We start from the raw sequence: 23589 nt of genomic DNA, 5'->3' as shown, positions 1-23589 counted from the left end.
ACAATCTATGGGGGGGATCTGTAGAGTAGTTGGGATGTGAAACATAAATTTCACATCCAACATTTATTTCTTAAATAAAGTAATAATTAAAATCAGCGTCATTAGTCTTAACGTAATTAATTAATTTATTTATTAATTATCAGTATATAAAGTAATTAGTACGTTTAATGAATTAATTATAATTATAATTATAATAATAATTATTATTATTATTTGTTTTAAAGATGACGTTTACTTGGGCTTCAGATGATAAAATATGGACTTTTCATTTTTTGTAGCACTGTATATAATAATAACAATAATAATAATAATAATAATAATAATAATAATAATAATAATAATAATAATAATAATAATGTTTCTTAAATGTCTGAAATATAGAAGATTAACCAATAATTAAATAAAATAAGACATTATAATTATAAAAAAATAAAAAATATGTATGTATATATGTCCGAGGCTCGTGGGGGAAGTACATGGCAGGTTGACGCCTGGAATCCAAACCAGTGGGAGTTCCTTCAAAACGAAGCCGGGAGGCAGGAAGAAAAACTCTCACTGGGCTGGAAAGTGGCTCTCTTATGGAGGGCGCCACGAGTGGAGACGTCGCCCCCCATCGCCCGGTGTTTTTGTCGGCATTCGCGCCGACTCCTGTTTACCACCGCGGGGGCGAAGCGCAGCGGCCGCTCGGACACTTCACCTGTGCGGTCCCACCAGGTTTGTCCGGGTCGCGCCCCCTTCGGCGCGCTTCCTCGCTGGGGCAGCTCTTAGTGGGGCTTTGTTTGAGTATTTTTAAAAGTCCGATCACGCATCAGACTTGTTGGCACACCTTGCTTTTCGGGAAAAGTCATTTGTGAGGCTGCGGAATACCATCTGTTGCTCAGAACACAAAGTTCTCCAGGTATCCACAGTCTAACGCTGAGTTATTAGAGAGGGATCGATCACAGCCAGCGTTGGGTTTGTGGTAGTGATCGATAATATTTGGATATAGAACGGACGACGTGCGTTCAAAGTTGAAATCATACCGGGTGGTAGTTTAATCTATTATCCGCCCTTTAGTTTGGTGTCGGTTGCCGTGGGAGTTCGTGTGAAGTGTTTGGGTTTAGGGTTACAGTAAGTTGATCACTTTCTTGGTATTCAGGCAGCGATGACGTAACACGACTTATTATTATTTATATGTATATATAAAAATATATTTATGATGTGTGTGCGTGCGTGTGTGTGTGTGTGTGTGTTGTGTATATAGATGTATGTGTGTGTGTATACTGTGTGTGTATACTGTATGCGTATATATATACACATACAGTTTTAGTATTATTATCAGATTGTAAACTAGTTATTATAATAATAACACTTAATATTAGTATTGCTCCAATCCATTGATTTTATTATTATTATTATTATTATTATTATTATTATTATTATTATTATTATTATTATTTCTTTTATTATTATTATTATTATTATTATTATTAATAATAAAAAAAATCAATGGATTGGAGTCATTCATCCGCTTTTTAAAAATGGTATAATTTGTTAAACGTACATATACACAACCTAAGAAATAACCTAAGAAAATAACACCAGAAATATTATATATTTACAAATGTCAGCATTAATTTAAAGTTGATCAGATGACTGAATCTAACTCTAACAACAACATTTCCAATGAAACCTATAATTTAACTTTAATTTAAAGAAATTTAAAAAGCAGATCATTTTATCACCTAATTTTGTGTAACTGGTCACAAGACAACCAAATATCTCTACCGGTTAATAAATATCTTGATCTGGAACTAAATTGTTAATAGTTTTGATGAACCTTAGCTATGTCATGCTTCACTGACTCCAACTGATAATGTCAGGTAAATATTGTCACAGCCTGGATCCCCAGGCTATGACACCAACTGTGAGTTTTTCTCTTTATTTTTAACCTTAACATCAAAGGTTTTCCTTAGAGAGAGCTAAAGGTTGAAAGTGTATATAAATTTAAGATGTATATATAGATTTAAAACATTGACTTGAATATTGTAAAACGGATTTGTGGATGTGGATCTGTGGTATGGATTCCAGTATGCCTGACCACAGCCGGTCACCCTAATAAGCAGTGTTGCACGAGGCCGTGCACGCTGGTCCTATTGTGAACCGGGACTTCCCCACTTCCTGCCATGTGCACACCTAGTTAAATATAGTCCCACGATTCATCCTTACATTGAATCATTGTTTATGTTTTCCTCTCTCTCGCTCCCCTTCTCTCTCTCTCTCGCTCTCTTTCTCTCTGTCTCTCTCTCTCTGTCTTTCTCTCTTTCTCTCTGTATGGAGTGATGGAGGTGGAGAGCACAGCAGGAAGTCCCAGCTCTGCCTCGTCTCCCTCACTTCCCGTCCAGGCGGGGGCGGTGGGCTCAGCGGATGATGGAGCTGATTGGATCGCCGCGCCGACGGCCTGTGATGAGATCGCCACAAACACACCCACACCCACACCCAGCGTGGGGCAGGACCCCGACGTCCAGGGAGACCAGAGCGTTTCGACTGCTGATAAAGACCAAAGCCGGGAGGACCGTGCACCGTGTCCCTCGGGCTCCGCGGACCCTCAGTCACAGGGGGACGATTGTACCGGATCTTTGAATGAGGTCACAGAGAACGCAGAGGAACCCACCCTGCCGGCCCGCACAGCCCTACACCCCGCAGAGGACCCTGGCCACCTCCAGGACCCGGTACCAACCCTGGCTCCACCCGTGACTATCGAGGCACTCTGCGACCAGAGTGACCCTTGGAGCCCAGTGCTCCCCGGCCCCAAGCTCTGCGGCTACCTGCACAAGCAGGGCGGCCCGCTGAAGGCCTGGAAGCAGCGCTGGTTCACCTACGAGGAGAACAAGTGCCAGCTGTTCTACTACCGCACGGCGCAGGACGTCACCCCGCTGGGGCGCGTGGAGCTGGACAGTGCCACCTTCACCTACCCCCTGAAAGGAGAGGATGGAACCTTCCACATCCAGACCCCCGAGCGCACCTACATCCTCAAGGTAAGGGCGGGGAATTCCACAATATTTTTTTATGAATACCAAATTTAATTGATAATTTCACAGTAATTTGCTGCTTTCATATGATATTTACACACAGGTGATATCTAAGACAATCATTAATAATGTGGAAATAACCAAACCGGTAGAGGCATTGAATAGAGCTCGAACACATTCACAATATTACAATATCCAAATACCCTGCCTGGCTGTATTTCTGCCAGAGCCACATGAATCCCTTGTACCGCAGAGCTGCAGCAGCAGGGCCGCCGTTCCCGGGCTCCAGCTGTTGCAAGCAGTGCGGAACAGAGCTCTCTTTATGTCCGCGTCCCCGTCCGCGGTGTCACAGGTCACATCTTGGCCTTGTAAGGGCCGACACAGCTGTGGAAAAAGAGCTTGCGTGAGGAACAATCAATTCTCCCCAGCACCAAACAGAAGGTCAACAGATTCTTATTGTCGAGAGCCGGGTCAAGGCCTACATCCTGTTGTAGATGAGCTGAATGAACAGTGATTACAAATAGCATGAATGTGCATTGTTTTATGCTTCCACAACAACCACCGAGAGCCGCTGCTAAATCCTGTGTATCTTTGATGTGGTATCAAAATATGGCTGGGCGACAACTCAGTGTCATCGTGAAGTTAGACAGTCATATCGCGGCGCAAAACTTTGCATTATTAATTAGTAATACAGAGATTTAACGAAATCATATAAATTGATGTCAAATTAAATCATTTTTGAACCTTGGTCTTTTACAAGACATTTTGGATTCACAAGAAGACGCTATGGACAGATGCGATCATTATCAATATCTTTATTATTGTGATATTTTCTCCCACATCCTCCCAGCACTGTATTATAGTACAGTTAATAGCTGCTCATCTCCATCCACTGTATCTGCTAAACAACACACTAAGCAGACCTGGACTGTGTTTTTACTGCATAAAAGTGTTAGCTAATTCAATTTTTCTGTTCTGTATTGTTCTCAACCCTTTTTCTTATCAAGTAACCCTTAATGATACACATTAGGCCGCAGATCCGACGTTGAGATCCAACCGCTCATAGTTTTATCTCCTCTAGTTCTCTCTGTTCTGCTCCGTATCTGTGTTTATCTCCTTTTTTCTTTCTTCCCTCACTTCCTCTCCTCCACACAGATGATCTCCGTGCTTCTCGCCCTCCCCTTTTTCTCCCTCTATCCCATCTCTTCTGCTCCTCTGTCTCCTCTCATCGGCATTCCTTCCCGCCTCTCCTCTCCTCTGAGCTCTTCCTCCTTCCCCACACCTTCCCGCCTCTCTCCTCTCCTCCTTCTGATGATCGCCCTCCTCTCTCTCTCTCTCTCTCTCTCTCTCACTCTCTCTCTCTCTCCAGGCTGCGAACCAGGAGGTGATGATGTACTGGCTGCAGCAGATGCAGCTGAGGCGCTGGCAGTACAGGGACCAGCTTTCTGGCGGCTCGACCCGGTCCCGCATCGACCCGGCCAACAACAACAGCTCTCACTCTCCCGGTGAGAGCCGTCTATTTCCCTCTGAATATGCATGGTGATATGCATGTCCAAAGGTAAATTTAAAAAAAATGATGAAACCTATCATTGACAGCCTTTGAGACATTAATGAACACATTTAATTGAACAATTTGGTTATGGGATTTTAAGGTCCACTATTACTACTAGTTCAGTTATTTTGAGCAGTAATTGACTTAGTGGGTGAGGAACTACAAACCAATGCAGTGTTGGTATCATGCTCTTCCCACCGAGCCAGGGACAATATAATTACATATCATCAGTTTTTACTGTAAAAAACTGAAACGCTAAAGATGGTGGCACCAACAGCACAGGACATGGCGTGTCGCCTGGACAACCACCACACTTATGTGTTCATATCATTAAGAAAATCCAGCAATCAGGCGTTCAGGTCCACACACGTCTTGAATGATGTAAGGCGATCCTTTCCTGAAGCGCTGGAAGTTGAGAAAGCTGAAAAACAAGTCGTCGATAAATTCTGTGACCAGAGCGCTCCGCGGTGCTGTTGTTAACATTCCATTGATGCGTCTAAATATTGCCCGGGAACGTTACCAAGCGAACACACTTCTCTAAAAGCGACTTTGGCCCGAGCCACGCAAGCCACTCAGACCAGATCATGTTGGTCTGATGTAAGATCAGTCTGACTACCCTCCCTGACACCTCCAAACTTCATAATGAGAATGGATACCTTTTTCAACCGATGTTTCAACAGCCTGTCCACCCAGTGCTCTGATGAACAGCCGTACAGGCGTACATAGTCACACCTGGGAGCTGCCCAGAGGCGGTCCTCCTTACTTCTTAAGTTGACCACTAAGATGTCCTTTTTGTCCACGGACGGCAATGTTAAGTTGAACACAGATACGCAAATGGAACCAAAGGTGCTTTTGAAATATACCGTTGATAAATAATATAATATATAGATATACAACATAAACAAAGAATAGATGTAAAAGTCTTGCAAATATTAAGCCATAAAAGTCATGTCTTAAATTTGAATTTATGAGGTCTTAATGTCAACATAAGCATTTTGTCTGATTTATCCATATATTTGATGACACAATTTACTCCAAAGCTACTTACAATAAGTACATTTTGTCGGTAGAACCAAACCACTGTGATAACAGTCACAGACAACTAATCTTCCATTGCTTTTTTTTTTTCATAATTTCTCCTTCTTCTGCATCAGATTCACCATTTCTTATATTATGATTAATACTTGAGAGATGATTTGTCCGCGAATCAGTCTTAAATTCTGTCTAAACGTATCTTCAAAAGTATTAAACTTGACCCTCTGATACCTGCATACACCCAGTGAATGTATTTGTGGATTTAACTGCTAGTTCTTTGCGTAAAAGGATGTAATCAGGCTGTGTTTATTCCACGGAAGATGTAACTAAGGCCTAAGTAATGGCATCGTTTATCTTCCCGTCGGCCGTAATAACACGTAAAGAGCGGCGAGATCAGAGGGCTGCAGCCCCGGATTACAGTCCCGCTGTTTGTTTGTATGGAGCGTGACTACTTCCTGTCTGCGCCCACATGGCAGGTTTGCTTAACCCCGCACAGGAAGTGGGCGTGAGGGCTGGGGCAGGCGAGCGGGAAGCCCTCCCAGGGAGAGAGTTGGGAAATCCCTCCAGAGGCCCTCTAGGCCGATGACTAGTAACCGAAACGCCTCTGAGTCACTCGCTGTGCACGTCGTGCTTGAGCACAAAGCTCCATGACAGCGGTGTGGCATCATCACACCGCTGCCATGGAGCCTCAAAACATTAGGAATCCTGTTTTGGAAAGCCAGGGTACCTTCGCTGTACGTTATGATTCCATATCTTTCAGTGGTTGACAGTCCATGTCAATATATTTTGTATATATCACCAACCACCATTGTAATGAATGACTATACTTTTATTTAATATCATCAAAATTCATGGTATCTGCAGATATGCAGGACCAATCTGACCCATTACTATTACTGACCTATAGTTTGCAGTCATTAGATCACAAAAATTGACAATGACAATTTTTCTCCCTTAGAGGCACCTCTCATGCAGCTTTATATGAAAAAAAAAAGATAATCAAGTTGCTATTCTTGGATGTCTGAATACTTTTAATATAGAAACTCTCGCCTATATTCTCTAATAATACAGAGGCCCTATTTTAGCCTTGTCTCAGATTAAAATTTGCAGCAAGTTTCTTTAAGTTTTAATCCATAAATACTCCCACAAATACAAATGCTTTAACCGCGAGGCAAGAGCATTAAATTATTTACTGGTTTTACCCACTTGTCAATGGTTAAACCCTGTTAATACTATATCTGAAAGAATAGATCTGAGAGGCAAATCCATGATGAAACGAGAAACACGACCACTGTCTCGTTGCACTGTATGTTGTACGTTAACTCATGGTGTGAAGCTGGAGCCCAGCTTCTACTTCTGGGAAAAAAATAAAGTTCTATAATCATTCATTTAAAATACGTTAGACGTTAACACAAACTGTAAATTACTTAAGAATACTGTATGTGATAACGGGAACTGCTTGCAGGGAGGGCAGGATCTCCAGTTTGTTTCAGCAATATTCAAATGAAGGGTTAACATTCCTCTTCCCACACACCACAAACCAGTTTGTTTGAATGCTTCTCTGGTATTTTAAATCCAAGTCAGCTGGCGTTGGAGAAAAGGAGCTGGTCCACGTTCAAACTGCAACTCACGTGTTCTCCTTTGTCCCACTCTTTCCCTTAAAATCACAGACGGATTGGGCAGCTGTTCTACACGCTTGTTGTTCATCGCTGTGCAATATTTGTTGTTATTTTCTAAGTCGTTCTAAGCCTCTTGGCTTGAAATTATTGGTCCTAGGTTGTTGACAAATACCATACCTTGCACTGCTTGTTATTATAGTTTAATAGAGAAATTCAAGAGCATTCTACTGGTGCACTTGCAAGTGACACAGATAAGAATGGTACCCAAATGCACCCAAATTTGTACAATAGAAACCCACCGAATTAGACTGTGAGTTCCATTGTATCAGGTAGTGTCATTAAGAACAAGATCTCCTTCTCAAGAGAGACCTGAGAACAACAACTGAGCCGCAAATGACAATAAGCCCATTTAAATGACAATAAGTCAATTTAAATGACTTAACACGTAAAACACACAGTAGTTGAAGTAGTATTAAAAATGTAAAAAACATATATTTAACCTTGATTGACCTTGTACTGTAGCTCTGTCACTATCCCTTAGGTTTGGTGTGAGGTGAAGGCTTGCACGGGGTTGTTTTGCTACCAGCTCTCTGTTGTCTGAGTGGAAAGTCCAGCAGTTCATTATAAGATCCAAGACACAGTAATAACCGCGGTAATTTGGTGTGATTATGCGATCAGGGGGCAGGGGACGGGATGTGGGGCAGATCTTTTCATCTATCTCTGCTCAGTTGGAGAAAACTTCCTGGAAGCACCGGGTTTCGGCAGTGCCCCTAAAAATGATGATATCTCCTCTTGAGCCTGGTGACCAGCCACTACTTTTCTGTGGACTGTGAGGAGTACAGCCTCTATCTCCAGTGTTTAACGGGTTCACACTAGACGTGAAATACATAATACTGGGCCACCCCCCTTTACTTAACGTGCCTCCATACTCTCAAAGACCGTGTTACCGATAAATATTCAGAACCACTGGTACCTAAAGGCAGCAGGTAGAACACCAGAGCTGCCACAATTAAACACTCCAAGCGTACAGGCTGCTGAAACTCAACGTCTTCATTTGCCTTTGCCAAATTGCACTCTATAACATAAGATCATTTAACAAATGCTTTAATCCAAAGCAACTTACAATAAGTACATATGTCAGCAGTAGTAGTAGTTAAGAAGACAGTCATCGTTCTTCTCGTCTTTTTTTTTTCAGCTTATTACTCAGCCTTATATCTTATTCAAAAGGCCAATCTACGTTGATGTGCGGGCCCCATTTGGCCCCCAGGCCGCCAGCTGAATGGGGCTGTTTTATACAGTAGAGAAGGGTTGAGGTGGAGCGCTCGGTGGAGAAGGAGCCGATGTATCCTTAGTCTCCTGCACGAGACTGGTAGAAATTCAGTTGTCCTTATGGTACACCGCCCCCACCCCACCCCACCCACCCACCCACATCCATCCCACTCATCCACCTTTGAACCCTTGAATGTTTGGTTTCAAGTGACAACCGCAGGAAGTTGTCAGCAGTAAACAGGACGTGCTGTCTGGTTTGACATTGGACCGAGGAGGACTGCAGGTGGCTGAACACACAGCAGAGAGAACTACACGAGAGTGAGGACACAACAACCCGGACTACACACTGGGAATCAAACCAAGCCCTGCTGGATGAATACAGCGTGGTCTGGAGCGGAAGGCTCACGGTGCTTACGGGGAAATTAATCCGGCTTGTAATTCTTATAAAGACCTATTTTAATTGTGCCGATGAAGCAATTCAGCCCTGAAACAGCTTTCTGTGTAATAACAGTCTATGGCAGCATTAGGGTGATTAATAAAGGCGCTGTCCTGAGTTGTCCTGGACTGATCTTGTCACCTGTTTGGAGTTTTTCTCTTGGGAACTGACTGTGCTAAGACTGGTTTTGGAGGTATTCTGCACTTGTACAGGCTTGTTTAAAAACTCTGTCACTGACGCACAGATCCAGACACTGTTTGCTGTGAAAAGTGATTTTGGTGTCTGTGTTTTACAGTTCACTGACCGTTTAAATGAAAGAAAATAAACCGAGGACCCCCTCAGGCATGTGAGTTGTATAGCACCATTTTAAAATATAAAAAGTGTATTTGATTAAATTAACGATTAACATTGTAGCTACACAAAATATCAAACACAAATACAGACAGGGGGCGGTTGTTTTTCTAAAATAATTTTGTTTTTAAAGATGTCCCCTTTAAAGGACACAAAAAAATGTACTTCTTTTTTTGGGTGGGGTGGGGGGGGGCACTATAAGGACAACTGAATTTCTACCAGTCTCGTGCAGGAGACTAAGGATACATCGGCTCCTTCTCCACCGAGCACTCCACCTCAACCCTTCTCTACTGTATAAAACAGCCCCATTCAACTGGCGGCCTGGGGGCCAAATGGGGCCCGCACATCAACGTAGTCAGCATGCTGGGCATACAACACAGCTTATTTGTGCCATTGCATCTAGGACAGAGTTAGTCTGCAAGTGGAGTTCAACTTCTCAACCTGCAATGCAACTCTTTATTAATTCTTAAATCATCAATAACTGCTGCAATAACTCCGTCCTGTGTACGACCTGTACACAGTTTTTTGTTATGCAAGACCGCCACCAAACCTCTTCTTTGGAGAACGAGCATACTAAGTTTTTGGTCTATAAACAACGAATCATTATTTCTCCAAGAGGGGGAGAGTCACCACGGGTGAGACAAATAAACATAGAAACAAACAACATGCACCTGGAAAAACATAAACATAGAAACATCAGACGACAACATGGACTGGCAAAACATTATTAATTAAGTCCAGGAAAACATCAATTCGGCAGGTGGCCTCTTCCTGTCATAGTTATGGCAGTAAATGAGGGAGGAAAGGAGAGGGATGTAATCAGGAGTGTGTGTGTGTGTGTGTTTGTGTGTGTGTGTGTGTGTGTGTGTGTGTGTATGTCTGTCTGTCTGTGTGTGTCTGTGTGTGTCTGTGTGTGTGTGTGTGTGTGTGTGTGTGTGTGTGTGTGTGTGTGTGTGTGTGTGTGTGTGTGTGTGTGTGTGTGCGTATGTGTGTGTGTGTGTGTGATGCGTGCACGCGCCGGGGAGATGGGAAAGATAGGAGTGTGTGTCCACCGGTGAGTGCAGGGACATGTCCTAATTAGTTCTGGTGTATGAGATTAGAATTATATCGTGGCGCCTTCAAGCAGCGGAAAAGGCCACCGCTGAATCCCGCAGGCCTATAGACACTCCACGGCCGCAGGAAAGCTCCGAGCACCCCGCCCTGCAGCCCCAGAAGAACCCCCCAGCCCCCAGAGAAGCTGGAAGCCCGCGGAGCAACGCCCACTCATGGCCCAGAGGAGCAAAACCCAGTCACAGGGAGCGCTAGGAGACCTTGCACCCCTGAAATGCACACATACAACCCACCCCCACTTGCAGGCATAAGATGCCCCCGCAAGCATAGAGCCCAGGCCCCGGGAACCCGGCAGGGACAACTGGCCCGGAGCCAGGTCCCGTGTCGACAGGCCGACACCATGCCAGAACCGCCCGCATGCCCACCAATGCCCCCTTGAAAGGCGAGCCCCACCATACGGCGGTGTGTATGTGTTCTAAGCTAATATGAGTGGTATTAAAATTTCAGGACAGACACTAGGGGCAGGCGCGTGACGGGCAAGTTCGCTGCCGCCCGCCACATCCATATTCACATAACTCGCGCCCCACCCGTCCCGCAAACCCTAGGCCTGTTATGTGGTGTATGCACTGAGATTGAATTTTGGCGCTGAGGGAAATAGGCAAAGCACAACCAGATCAACGCAGGTGTGCAGTAAGTTTTCACGGATCCCCTGGCTAAGTGCGACGGACCCCACTTTGAGAATCACTGCCTTACCATACAATGTCTCATCTAATATTTGTGTGAGACTTTAAAGAAACATATGTAGACCACTATGTTGTATTGCTTCTGTAATGGGAAGGTGATGGATGTTAATAACTTCCACTGAGTGTTAATAACTTCCTGTTCTGTTTTCCACTCTTTCAGATAATATTTGTTTGTGTCTTTTGAATGGTGTGCGATCTAACCCAATTTAATTGTGCTTCCTGTCCGGTAGATGACTTCCTGCCCACCGTGAAGAGTCCGACAGGCCTTGTGGGCGTGGAGGCTGCCAGCCTGCCAGCGCCGTGCCCGCGCACACCGCTGGCCAACGTGTCCATCAAACACCCTCTCATAGAGATTCAGTGAGTGAGCAATCAGAGGTTAATTTTAAAGCCTTAAAGCCTATAATATATGTATGTATGTATGTACAGTATGTATGTACAGTATGTATGTATGTATGTATGTATGTATGTCTGTATGGCTTTATATAAAGTATATATGCATGTACGTATGTATGTATGTATGTATGTATGTATGTATGTATGTATGTATGTATGTATGTATGTACATGTATGTATGTATGAATGAATACATTTATGTACGGATATACAGTATGTATATGGATGTACTGTATGGATGTACAGTACATATGTATGTATGAATGAAGGAATTTATGTATGTATGTATGTATGTCCAGTATGTATGCACTGTATGTATAAATGTACAGTATGTATGTATGAATGAATGCATTTATGTATGTATGTATGTATGCATGTATGTCTGACAGGGTCTGGTGAAAGGTGGACCAAGCCTGTAAACTCGAAGATCCTGCAGATGAACTCGAAAGTTTTTTTTCAATGTGTTTTTAGTTTTGAGTGAGTTTAGTTTTTTTCAAATTACGAAAGTTTAAATGTTGAAGAAGGCCACTCAATATAACAAACAATTAACACAGTTTTAGGATCACTCAATACTACTAGTTTGTCACCGAAGTGCGCTTGTTTTCGTCTGTGTCTCGGTCTGGGGCTCGTGGTGTGGGCGTGTTCATCTCTTTGCATCTTTGGTTTCACTGGCTGTTGTTCCAGAGTTTAGTTTGAAACCCCTCCCATAAACAAAATGGCGATACAGCGCCGTTGACAACAGACGTACTTGTTTTCCTATCTATGATGAATGAAAGTTTCACGAGTTCCGCAAGTTTTTAATTCAATCTCTCAACTTCAAAACAGAATTTTTGGAGTTACTCTCTCATTGTTGAACTCGGAACGACAGCCCGAACAGCAAACTGACGGTTCCTTTGATGCACACGCGCGGATCAAGATAATCCTTATTGATCCTCCGCATTCCGTATGATGTCAAGTCAGAAAGTGAAACCATTTAGATAAAATAAGGTTTAAATTTACTTGGACTAGACCGGGTCTTAGCATGGAAGGCAGGAAATGTGAATGTTTATAAGTTACAGAACAATAGAGAAGTCATGCTACTATACTGAGCATGAACTTGGAATGAATAAAAAACAACCTTAAATTTTATATTAAACGACTAACATGAATTATGCGTTTTCCAATATATTTATAAATCAATGATTCAAATAAATATTAACAAAAAATTGATAAACAACATACTTAGGGAGAGCATCACCTATTTTAATTTATTTTTTATACTTTACACATTTTACACATTTTAACCCGCTGACAATGACAGGTAGTCGAGTGTGGGAGTGGTTAGGGGCGGAGCTAACAGCTGTTGTTCCTGCCCACCACCTGCCTCTGCAGCGTGAGAAACTCCAGGATCTTTGAGGGGAAATTTTCTCTGCTAGTGGAGATTGGAGGTGGACCAACAACATTCAAACAAGCGTATCTTCTTCAAATCTCCCCTTACTTACAAATGTCAACACGGAAAAGAAAATAATTCAATGTTACAAAGTGAATAATTTATTACTGTGTGTGTGTGTGTGTGTGTGTGTGTGTGTGTGTGTGTGTGTGTGTGTGTGTGTGTGTGTGTGTGTGTGTGTGTGCGTGTGTGCTTGCGTACGTGCGTGTGTGTGTGTGTGCGTGTGTGTGTGTGTTCACTCGAACAGGAATTCTGTGCACAGTCTTCTTTCTAGGCGGTCGTCTCAGGAATTGAGTCAGAGTGTGTTTCATATTGAAGCTCCCCCGTGGACCCCGCCGGACCCCACACTTCCCTGTATGTATATCTGTTTGGAGTTTGCTGTGGGCAATCGCTCTGCAAATATTTGTCCAAATTTAAAATACTAGGCGAACCAATTCTCTCTAAAACCAATAGTGTTTTCTATATTTTCTAGTGGTTCTCAGAAAGCCCATGTCATGGTAAACGTAAATATTTACGAGCCCTATTCTGCCAATTTACTTCTAATCCTAACTTTGCAATCATGATTCCTAATTATCATATCTTAATATATAGCAATCGCGTTGCTGGATATTAGTTGATGTCCAGTCTTTTCAAAATTGCCATATTCTCAAGTAAAATGCCAACGTTTAATTCAAAGTGAAACCACAAAACTTTTCACCCTTGGACATTTCTGAATGAACAGCTCCGCAGATTCCCAGGCGCTTCCCGTCCCCGACCACGCCCGTCTTACTGGCCAATCCAGCGGGACAGCTCCCTCTGGAGGACGGCAGGCAGTCCCCGGCCTTGTTCAATCCCCAGAGGAGTCGGCGGAAGAAGAGCCGCAGCTCTTCCACCATGCCCATCATCCCACGGGACGTGTCCTCCACAGAAAGGATGTCCCGCCTCCAGCAGGAGAAACACATGTTGGCAGAGGAGGTCAAAGCTCAGAAGGTAATTTGGTGGTTTGGTGATGATAACGACAGACTTAACCTAAATGATAAATTGATCTCTTAGGTGGGGGGGGCTTGAAACATGGCCGCAAGTTTGATTCCTCCTCACGGTCTTCCGTCTTCTCCTCCTCCTGCAGGAGCTGGTGTGGCTCCTCCACAAGGCCCTGGAGGCGTCTCAGCTGGAGAAGCGGACGTGCGCGGAGTTTGTGGCGGCGAAGGGCGAAGAGGAGCGCCTGGAGCTGCTGCGTCACCGCGAGCGGCAGGCGGCCGACCTGCGCGGCCAACTGGAGGAGATGAAGACGGAGAGCGAGGCGCTCAGGAGGCGCCTGGACGAGAGGGACGCTCAGGTGGCGGGGCTTCAGCAGAACATCAACATGTTGGTGGAGAAAAACCAGGCCAAGCAGGAGGTGAACGCCCTGGAGATCCACTGGCTGCTTTTAACTGCCGTGCTTGGGTACATTTGAGGTGTTTGCACAGTACCCGAGTAATTCAACTTTATTATGTAATTATATTTCAACAGAAATATTTACTCAGTAGGTTTAACAAAATGTTTCTTCTTATTTGAAATACAATACAGTTGCTTTCATATCGTAGCTTGTAAATGTAAAAACCCTGAATTAACCCTGAATTTCAGGGTTACAGAATATTTAATTTTTCTCTTGAGATCCCCTTTAAGATCCTTAATTGTATTTTAAAACATAATAAAAACAACTGCTGTACCAAATTTTGCGAAGTAAAATTTAAATCATACATCGTTTCATCATACGATGTTCTGGTGTGGTGGACTGAAATCGAGCTTTTGTCCCGGTGTGGTCGCAGGTGATCCTGAAGCTGTCGGATCAGGTGTCTGCCTGCATGGCCGACCCACGGAGGGCGGTTCCACCCTCCGACATCCTGGAGACTCAGACCCTCCGGCAGCTACAGGAAGACTTTGAGAATCTCAAGGTGAGGGCGCCCTGTTTCGAATGCCTTTCCTCCTTATATAGGCTGCGGCATGGTCTCGCCCTGACCTGAAAATGTATGAGAGTATGTAAATCTGTACCCTCAATGGAAATCTGTGAATATAGAGCTACTTGACAAGAAAGCCAAAGCTCTTTATTGTCAACAAATAGTAATTAGTTCAGCATACATGGCCTTGGTGCACTGGTAATATCCCTTTGTTGCAGTTTCGCCTACCACACGCCACCCAAGTGGTGTTTTCAGGGCAGAGACATAGAAGACGAGGGTTGTAAACACCAGTTTATATTTAGAGTGGGCTCATTGGAATTAGCCCAGGAGCAGATAGACATGTGTCAGGACACAGGCTCCTATCCTGAGTGTGCATGGGAATGGGGGTTTTACCTGCTGCTCGTTAGACCAACCAGTGAGCAACAGGTATGCAGCCACTCTGATCCCAATCACCTAGACCAGGGTCAAGTGTGGCTGCTCAAACATGACATCACTCAAGACGCTTTTTTGATCGTCTCTCCAAAAAAAAAAAAAAAAATGTTTCTCAATGTTTTTGAATGCATGCCCTAAATAAATACACTACTCACAAAAAGTTAGGGATATTTTCTTTTGGGTGAAATTTATGGAAAATGTAAAAAGTTCACGCTACAGTGATATAATATCATGAAAGTAGGGCATTTAAGTAGAAGCATGCAATGCTGATTTCCTCATCTCAAACAATTGATTGAAACAAAAGCCAACAACGGTGGTGGGTTTACCACAACAAAAAATGTCAGTCTCAATAACTTGTCATGTGCCCTTGAGCATCAATTACAGCTTGACAACGACGTCTCATGCTGTTCACAAGTCGACTCATTATCTGCTGAGGCATGACACCCCACTCTTCTTGAAGGGCGGCCCTCAGGTCATTGAGGTTTTGGGGTACAGAGTTACGAGCCTCTACACAGCGACTCAGCTGATCCCATAGGTTTTCTATGGGATTCAGGTCTGGAGAAAGTGCAGGCCACTCCATTTGAGGTACCCCAGTCTCCAGCAGCCGTTCCCTAATGATGCAACCTCAATGAGCTGGAGCATTGTTGTCCATGAAGATGAAATTAGGCCTGTGTTGTTCATGCAGGGGCACAATGACTGGATTAATGATGTTATTCAGGTAGTATGGGCTTGTCACTGTATCAGACAACGCTGATGTAAACGGTTTTGAATGGTCTGACGTGACACTTGGGTGCCTCTCACCTCCTTTATATGTGCCTGGAGTTCAGTGGCATTCATCATCCAGTTCCGCAGGGCACTGTTCACAATGAAGCGCTCATCAGTGTGGGATGTGGCCAAAGGACGTCCACTTCTATGCCTTTCTGTGACTCTTCCAGTCACTGTATCTCGGTTGCAACCTGCTGATGACACTCTGTGACACTCTAAGCTCAGTGGCCACTTCCCCCTGAGAACATCCTGTTTGAAGCCTCACAATGGCGAGGTACTGTTGATCAATTGTTAGGTGTCGTCTTGGTCTCATGATGTAAAAACAAGAACAACATGATGAAGAAGACTGTTTAAATACCAATTCTAATTGAACCAGGAAATTTGTTGCTCGATTCATGTATCAAACACCTGTTGTGAATTTTGCCGTTCAGCTCCTTGTGAGAGAACAGCAAGTTGTGCAAAAAGTACTGAAACATTGAACAGTTGGACATGTGCATTCAAAAGTTTAGAGAAGGTCAAATGAAGTTCACCTGTAAAGGTTATAGTGCATTTTAGGTTCATCCTGAAATTTCACCCGAAAGCCGAATATCCCTAACTTTTTGAGAGTAGTGTATGTCAGAAATTGGTTACAATTGGTATAAAATGACAGCTCCAGTCATTTAGCATTCCTATGAATTCCTGTGTGGAGCTTGCATGTTCTCCGCGTGTTTGTGTGGGTTTCCCCGCGGGTGCTCCGGTTTCCTCCCATCATCAAAGCTATGTATGTTAGGGGTTGATACTCCTGTCGGTCCCCCTGAGCAAGGCACCGGCGAAAGAGCTGGAGTTGGTCCCCGGGCGCTGCACTGCGGCTGCCCACTGCTACTAGGTATAGGATGGGTCAAATGCCGGGGGTTCAGTACGTTGTAGCCTACCTGTACAATGACAAATAAAGATATTCTATTCTATCGCCCTCTGTGCCCGTTACAGGATGATATTGATGCCTATAAGACTCAGAACAAGTTCCTGAACTCTGAGATCTACCAGCTGACTAAGCTGTGGAGGAACAGCTCTGAACAGGAGAAGAGCCTGATGGTGAAGGTGGGTATTCCTGGGAACGACACACCGGTACTGGTGCCAACAGTAGACAAACAGCGTTCTCACCCAAAGGTCATTGGTTCAAATCTCAGGCAAATTGAGATATGGAGCTCAAGGTGGAAGGACATTTTTTCTTGAAATGCTCTCTGCTCCTACCAAAACGTGTCTGTGAGTGAGGCACTGGAGCAAAACATTGGTACATAAACATTGATTGTAAAAACTGGTAGAAGACTGTTGTTCTACTGGTGCTGCTCTCAGGTGTAAAACCACTGTTGACAGCTGTAAGAATGCTGTTGAAAATGTGTTTGGTCATCTACGTGCTCTTCATATTGTTACCTGGAAACGAAAAAAAAGGTTTTGTTTTAGTGTATGATCACATCACTGATATTCCAGAGATAGCATGCTCAGAATGAGGTGATGAACCGTCTTCATATTTCCATGACTTAATCATAATCCAAAAATGGATCAGTAATTTGAACTTTTCAAACATGAACTCACACCCGCAAGTTAATGTTACCACACGCCAGTTCAAACCTTCTGGGTTCTAATTCTGGAATTTCAACCCTGTCACCTCTAAATGGTTTTATATTGAATACGGTGTGTGTTGTATAATGCAATGATACTGAATGAAGAGTTGAAAGGAGAACAGTCGAGCACCTCCTCACGTCCTCTCTCCATCTGACGCGTCACAGTGTGCGTACCTGGAGGCCACCAGCTGCCAAAAAGAGAGCCGCTATCTGGGCCTTCTACGGAATCTGCAGGAGAATAAAGCTCTGGAGCCGGCCCAGCAGGAGTCCGTCAGGAAGTTGATTGAAGACGCGTTGCAGGGAGACCTGAAGAACAACGTCACACTCCACCCAGTCAGGTACAACGCACACGGAAAGGGCCTGAGACTATATCTGCAGGTGTTTGTTCACCAACACTGGTGACACAGTCAAATATTTGTATAGAAATAAGAGAGCATGTAGTAGAAGTATAACATTAACCATCGGTGTGAAATTTTCCTCTTGAAGTAGTCCACTGTACTGTGGAAGACATCATTATACTGTACTTGTTGTATATGCTAAATTATCAACAGGATATGCTTAAAAATGTGCACTGTCACTGTGTAAACTACCAATCCATGAATCCATCAGTTGCTCATCGGCCAAACCTACGGCTTGTTTCTACAGCTCGCTTCCTTTAGACCAGGACGAGTACGGTTTTAAAATCATCCCAGACTACGAGGTGGAAGACATGAAGCTCCTCGCAAAGATCCAAGCTCTGGAGATTCGCTCCCACAACCTTCTGCGTCAGGTCGGTCTTCCCTGTTGCCTTCGCTCATTCCGCCTCGCCTCGTGCCTTCGCTCATTCCGCATCTCCGGGTCTGATCCGGGCGTCCGCCGCTCCGCCTTCCCCGTTCTCTCAACGCGTGTCGGTGTGTGTCTGTCTCCTCGCAGGAAGCTGGAGACAGGTCTCTCCTGGGTCGCTGGTCCCAGTACCTCGCCGGTCGCTTTGACGGCGACCTTTGCGCCTCGCCGGAGCTGAAGAACCTGCTCCGAGGCGGCGTTCCGCGGGAGTATCGTCCTCGCGTGTGGCGCTGGGTGGTACGGGCCCGAACGCAGACGATACGCGAGCGCCACCCGCATCGTTACAAACAGGTAGATGGGGTCCAAACTGGACACAGGAATGAGATGGTTGGTCTGTCTACTGGGACACAGTGACAAAGAAAATAGGTTCTTCGTCCTTAAATAACATAATTACTACAATTGTCAAACATTTATACACTTCCAAGTCATTTAACGAACATTGGACACACCTTTTTTTTGTTTATTTCTTTTAAAATTTAATTAGATGGTAAACATCATGTCACTAGCTCATCGATAACTGCTTCTTGAAGTGAAACTGCTTCAGTAAAATCAAAATACCGCGCACTATATGTGCAGTATCACGAGGAAAAATATTTCCGTTACCGGCAGTAAAAAAAAAATTAAAAAAAATTCCAAACCCCTCCTGCCTGTTGTTCCAGCTCTGTGAGAAGAGTCGCACGTCGCTCCATCCGGCGTCCAGACAAATCCAGCTGGACCTCCACCGCACCCTCACGACCAACCAGCACTTCTCCTCCCCATCGAGCCCCGCCCATCAGCAGCTCCAGCGCATCTTACTGGCCTTCTCCTGGCAGAACCCTGCTGTTGGCTACTGCCAGGGTCTTAACAGGTACTGATTAACCTCAATAAATCCACCTGTATGTGAAAAGCTTTACAAACCTTCGCCCTTCTCCACACTAACATGGAAGCGTGCCGTGATGCAGCAGCTTGATTTTGCAAGGAAACTGCCACCTAGAGGTCAGTGCTGGAAGCCCAATCAGTGCTGCCATCTGATAACGAGTTACACGTTGGCCATAATAATCAGAAACTATGCAGTGAAAGTAGTTGTTGTGCGTCCGAAAATCCATTTCAGGCTGGCGGCCATTGCCCTGCTGGTGCTGCAGAACGAGGAAGACGCCTTCTGGTGTCTGCTGGCGGTGGTGGAGGCCATCATGCCTCAGGACTACTATACCAAGAACCTGGCGGCCTCGCAGGTCAGCGCACGTAATCCGACCTATCACACGTTGAACTTCGGCTTTACCTTACTAAATATCTGTGTTCAAAGTGGTGATTTGTGAGATAATTTTGTCCAAAAATTCATAATAATTAAAAAAAAAAAAAAATCCCATATTTTAGAAAAGAAAGAGCGGGAAGATAAAGTTGACCGTCTGAGAGCGAAGACAAGGGTTAACCCAGATGCTGGGTTAAATGTTTTTCGTTTTTTCAAATTAAATTCTGGCAACACAGGTGATCCTGGATTTCCGAGTTACACAACAGTTACACAAGAGTTACACAAGCATTTAAGTGCCTACGAAACTCAATGAAGTTGGCTCAGGAGAACATTTCACAGGAACGTGTGGCCACTTTTAGCGAGGAAAAAATTCCCACCATTTTCAATCAGGACTTCGTCTTCCATGTTTTTCGCCATCGTCACCCACCAAAATGGAATTAAATGCTTCAACGTAGTGTGCTGACAGTCTGGATTGGTCATGACTTAATGCACAATGCATTTAAAAAGGGCACCTCAAAGCCAGACCTGAAAATCCCCACAACCACAAGTAATCAGTCAAATTACTTTCACTACACAGAGTAATATACCGAATAGTTATGTCATAGTTAAATAACTCTCAGCATCTCATCCGTGATTTATTACATAACGGTGTTAGATCTCAACCCCATGACAAGAGAGGGAAGGCGTCCAAAACTTTGAATCCAGTCAGCTGCACCAGATCTGAAATATCTCAGATAAACAAACCAGACAAGTCTTGTGTTTTGCTTTTATAATCCATCACTTGTGGAGCTGAGAGCGATGTAACAATGATATGAATTCTGAGCCACGTGGTGACTTTAATCCCATCTTGGTGAAATAATTTGTTTTGTTATTTCTGATTCTTTCATTACTTTTGTCAAGTCATAACAACTCTTGAGCAGTAGTTATGGACGGTACTGATATTGGTGTGGTCTACTGATATCAATCTAAAATAGTGTATCTGTATCTGAGAATGGCATTTCCTTAAACGAAAATGTCTTACCAAAAGGCTTACCAAACAAATCCTATCTTAAAAAAAACAAACACCTTGATTTTTCTGCTGTGTTAACACAATATTGAAGGTCTCTAATCATTATGTTCAAACCACCCCAAAGTCTTAATGTATACGGTTCCGTAAGGGAGGGATTGGTAAAACTCAGGATTCAGAATCGGTATCAGTCCACCCAGGCTGAGTTCCTCCTCACGGGAACACTTTCCTCCCTTGGCCGCCGCCTTGCAGGCCGACCAGCGGGTGCTGAAGGACTTCATGGCGGAGAAGCTGCCCAGGCTGACGGCTCACTTTGAGGAGCACGGGATCGACGTGTCCCTCATCACCTTCAACTGGTTCATGGTGGTGTTCGTGGAGAGCCTCCCCAGCGACATCCTGCTGCCCGTGTGGGACGCCTTCCTCTACGAGGGCACCAAGGTAGGGGCACTTCCCCAGGGGCGGGGCGGTCGGAGCAAACAGTAGCACAGAGCTCGTGGGCCGGGTGTCAAAAGCCCTATCCGATCAATTCTTTGCTCTCACTCCTCAGGTGTTGTTCCGCTACGCGCTGGCGCTCTTCAAATACAAAGAGGAAGATATCATGAAGATCCACGACAACATTGAGCTCTACCAGTATCTCCGCTTTTTCACCAAGACGGTCTCTGACGGCAGGTGAGGAAGGCGCTTTGAAGCAGCGAGCGGGTTTGGACGGGAGCACTTCCCAATGGAGCACCCCAGTACAGGAGGCAATCTTGCAACCAGGGCCAAACTAAAATTCAATGAGCTTGAAGGGAAACGAAAAATCTTCACGACACATAAAAGCCTTGCGAAAATTGTCAGCATTTAGAATTGTTTCTATTTTTAATGTGGGTTACGTGGCTTGATGCAGCTCTTGGCAGAGCTGTTATGGGGTCCCCAACATAGAGGGATCCCACAGACCGAAATAGCTTCAATTCAGGGGGTTATTTTTTTTCCACGACTAGTCTCTCCGACTTCGCTGCTCTCTTTGCAAACCTAGATTAAATCAGCACTGAGTGGTTGAGATTGCTCCACCTTCCCCTGCTCGCTGCTTTCCTTCTAGTTAAAGTTTGCCAGTGTGTTGCTCGCAGAACAGTCACAGCAGCTATTTTTAGACGGACGTCTATATATAATTCAAGGAGCAGCTCAGCTCAGCCGGGGCCAGCGCCGCAGTATAGGCAGCGAGACATGTTTAACATGAGAGCGAATTTAGAATTCTCTGCTCTGGATCCGATGAAAGCCACAGCCTCTGATGGATGCAGCAGAGACACGAGCTGCTGTACTCTCCAGAGCCCGTGAGGTCCATGTAGGTTAGAACGCCCACGGAGAGCTTAAGCGGAGCGGTGGGGGTATTCGAAAGAAGCCGTCGTTTCGTGTGCGTCCCCCAAACACTGAAAAAGGTCATGCTAAGCCCGGCCCTCCGCGCGCTTTCCTCCGCCTTTCCTGCAGGAAGCTGACGAGCATCGCCTTCAGCGTCATGAACCCGTTCCCCGGCCGGCTGCTGAGGAACCGCCGTGCAGTTCACCTGGAGCGCCTGCAGGGGGAGCTGCGAGAGCTGGAGGAGCAGCAGAAGGAGTTTGTCACGGAGCGCGCCGAACGCAAGGACAAGGAGCTGGACACCATGGTCAGCGAGGACGACGAGGAGATGTGACGTGGAGACTGTGGAATCACCCTGTGCGCCACCCAAAGTGCAGAGCCTGCCGTGACGAGGTAGCAACAGATGCTCAAAACATCATATCAAGACCTGGCATCTTCTAAAGAAACAGTCCATGTGGGGGGGGGAGGGGACAAACTGCTATGCTCTACCTCCTTAAGTCTGAGCTTTTCCCCGGATTCACCTCATCCGTCGTTCATGAAAAGTTGTTAAACTCCGTAAACACTTTGCCCTTCATGGAAAATCCACCAAAAACCCCGCCGAGTCACAACAAGCGAGGACGCCTGAGGCGACGTGAAACCCATTCGACGCCTTTTTGTGTGAAACCTCTCATTTCCGGTACATAATGTTTACCTCACATCACGTGTGACGTTGCAGTCGGAGGAAAGGTTGAGGTTCCGTTAAGGAAAGGTCATATGTTTGATACCTGCACCAGCAAGTGCCATACTGTATAAACCGCTGTCTTTTCACTTGCTTTATATCTTTACGTTTGAAAGATTTTAGTCTGATTGTAAATATATATAACAGGGCAGATACATTTACGAGCATGTTTTCATGCAGAGGTTGTTTCCAGTTCTCACCACACCATTATCACAACTCAAAATCTCTCAAATCTTTAAATACACTATAAACAAGGAGTGTGAGGAATATAACCATCATTTACAAGTGTCAAAGGAGTGATGTGGACAAATAGCCAATACCAGTCAGTATTTCTACTAAAAAACACTTAGAATATTGGCATCACAGGGAAATGGGTTCCTGGCAACACGTGGTTTTTAATGCCATGGATAACATTAACCCTCGGCTGCATGGATTGAGCTGGTTTTGTCTTCGGAGGAACAAGGACGCTAATATTCTATATAGAAGAAGCTTTTCATACGTGTATTAAGAATTGTATTGCACAGTCAACATCACAAATGTTTCTCAAATGTTGAGTTCATCACACCTGTTAGACGTATTTCCTCGTGTCGATGTTGTTTTTTCCTTTGTCTGCATTGATCTGTGTTTCTGTATATAAATATTTCTGAACATAAGGCTTTCTATGCGTTCGTTAATGTGGTTGAATGCCAGGTAGAGGCATCCTATTGTTACCGAAATGCACAATACAGAGACCAATTAACCCAAAGTAATTGACACAGGTTCAAATATTGTGTTTTATTATCCTTTTTTTAAAAAACAAATATACATAAGAAATGAAAAATATAAAAAAAAAATCAAAACCAAAAATCAAAGAAAAACAAGTTCAATGTTACAAACAGCCT

General features: G+C 44.4%; 1 protein-coding gene across 1 annotated transcript; it reads left to right on the top strand.

Annotated features, from left to right (window-relative positions):
* The first annotated feature begins 549 nt into the window (after positions 1–549).
* Positions 550–23361, top strand: tbc1d2 (TBC1 domain family, member 2). Its single transcript, XM_080007893.1, has 17 exons — positions 550–714; positions 2320–3017; positions 4381–4516; positions 11297–11423; positions 13136–13242; positions 13610–13857; positions 13994–14263; positions 14676–14801; positions 16968–17078; positions 17768–17940; positions 18248–18371; positions 18515–18715; positions 19084–19271; positions 19515–19635; positions 20911–21096; positions 21206–21327; positions 22123–23361. Exons 1-17 carry the CDS (start codon positions 579–581, stop codon positions 22322–22324), a joined length of 3276 nt encoding a protein of 1091 aa, XP_079864019.1. The 5' UTR covers positions 550–578; the 3' UTR covers positions 22325–23361.
* Positions 23362–23589: the final 228 nt, after the last annotated feature.

The sequence above is a fragment of the Zeus faber genome, assembly GCF_960531495.2.
Source record: "Zeus faber genome assembly, chromosome: 10".
Classification (NCBI taxonomy): Eukaryota; Metazoa; Chordata; class Actinopteri; order Zeiformes; family Zeidae; genus Zeus; species Zeus faber.
This window is presented reverse-complemented; position numbering and strand designations above follow the sequence as displayed.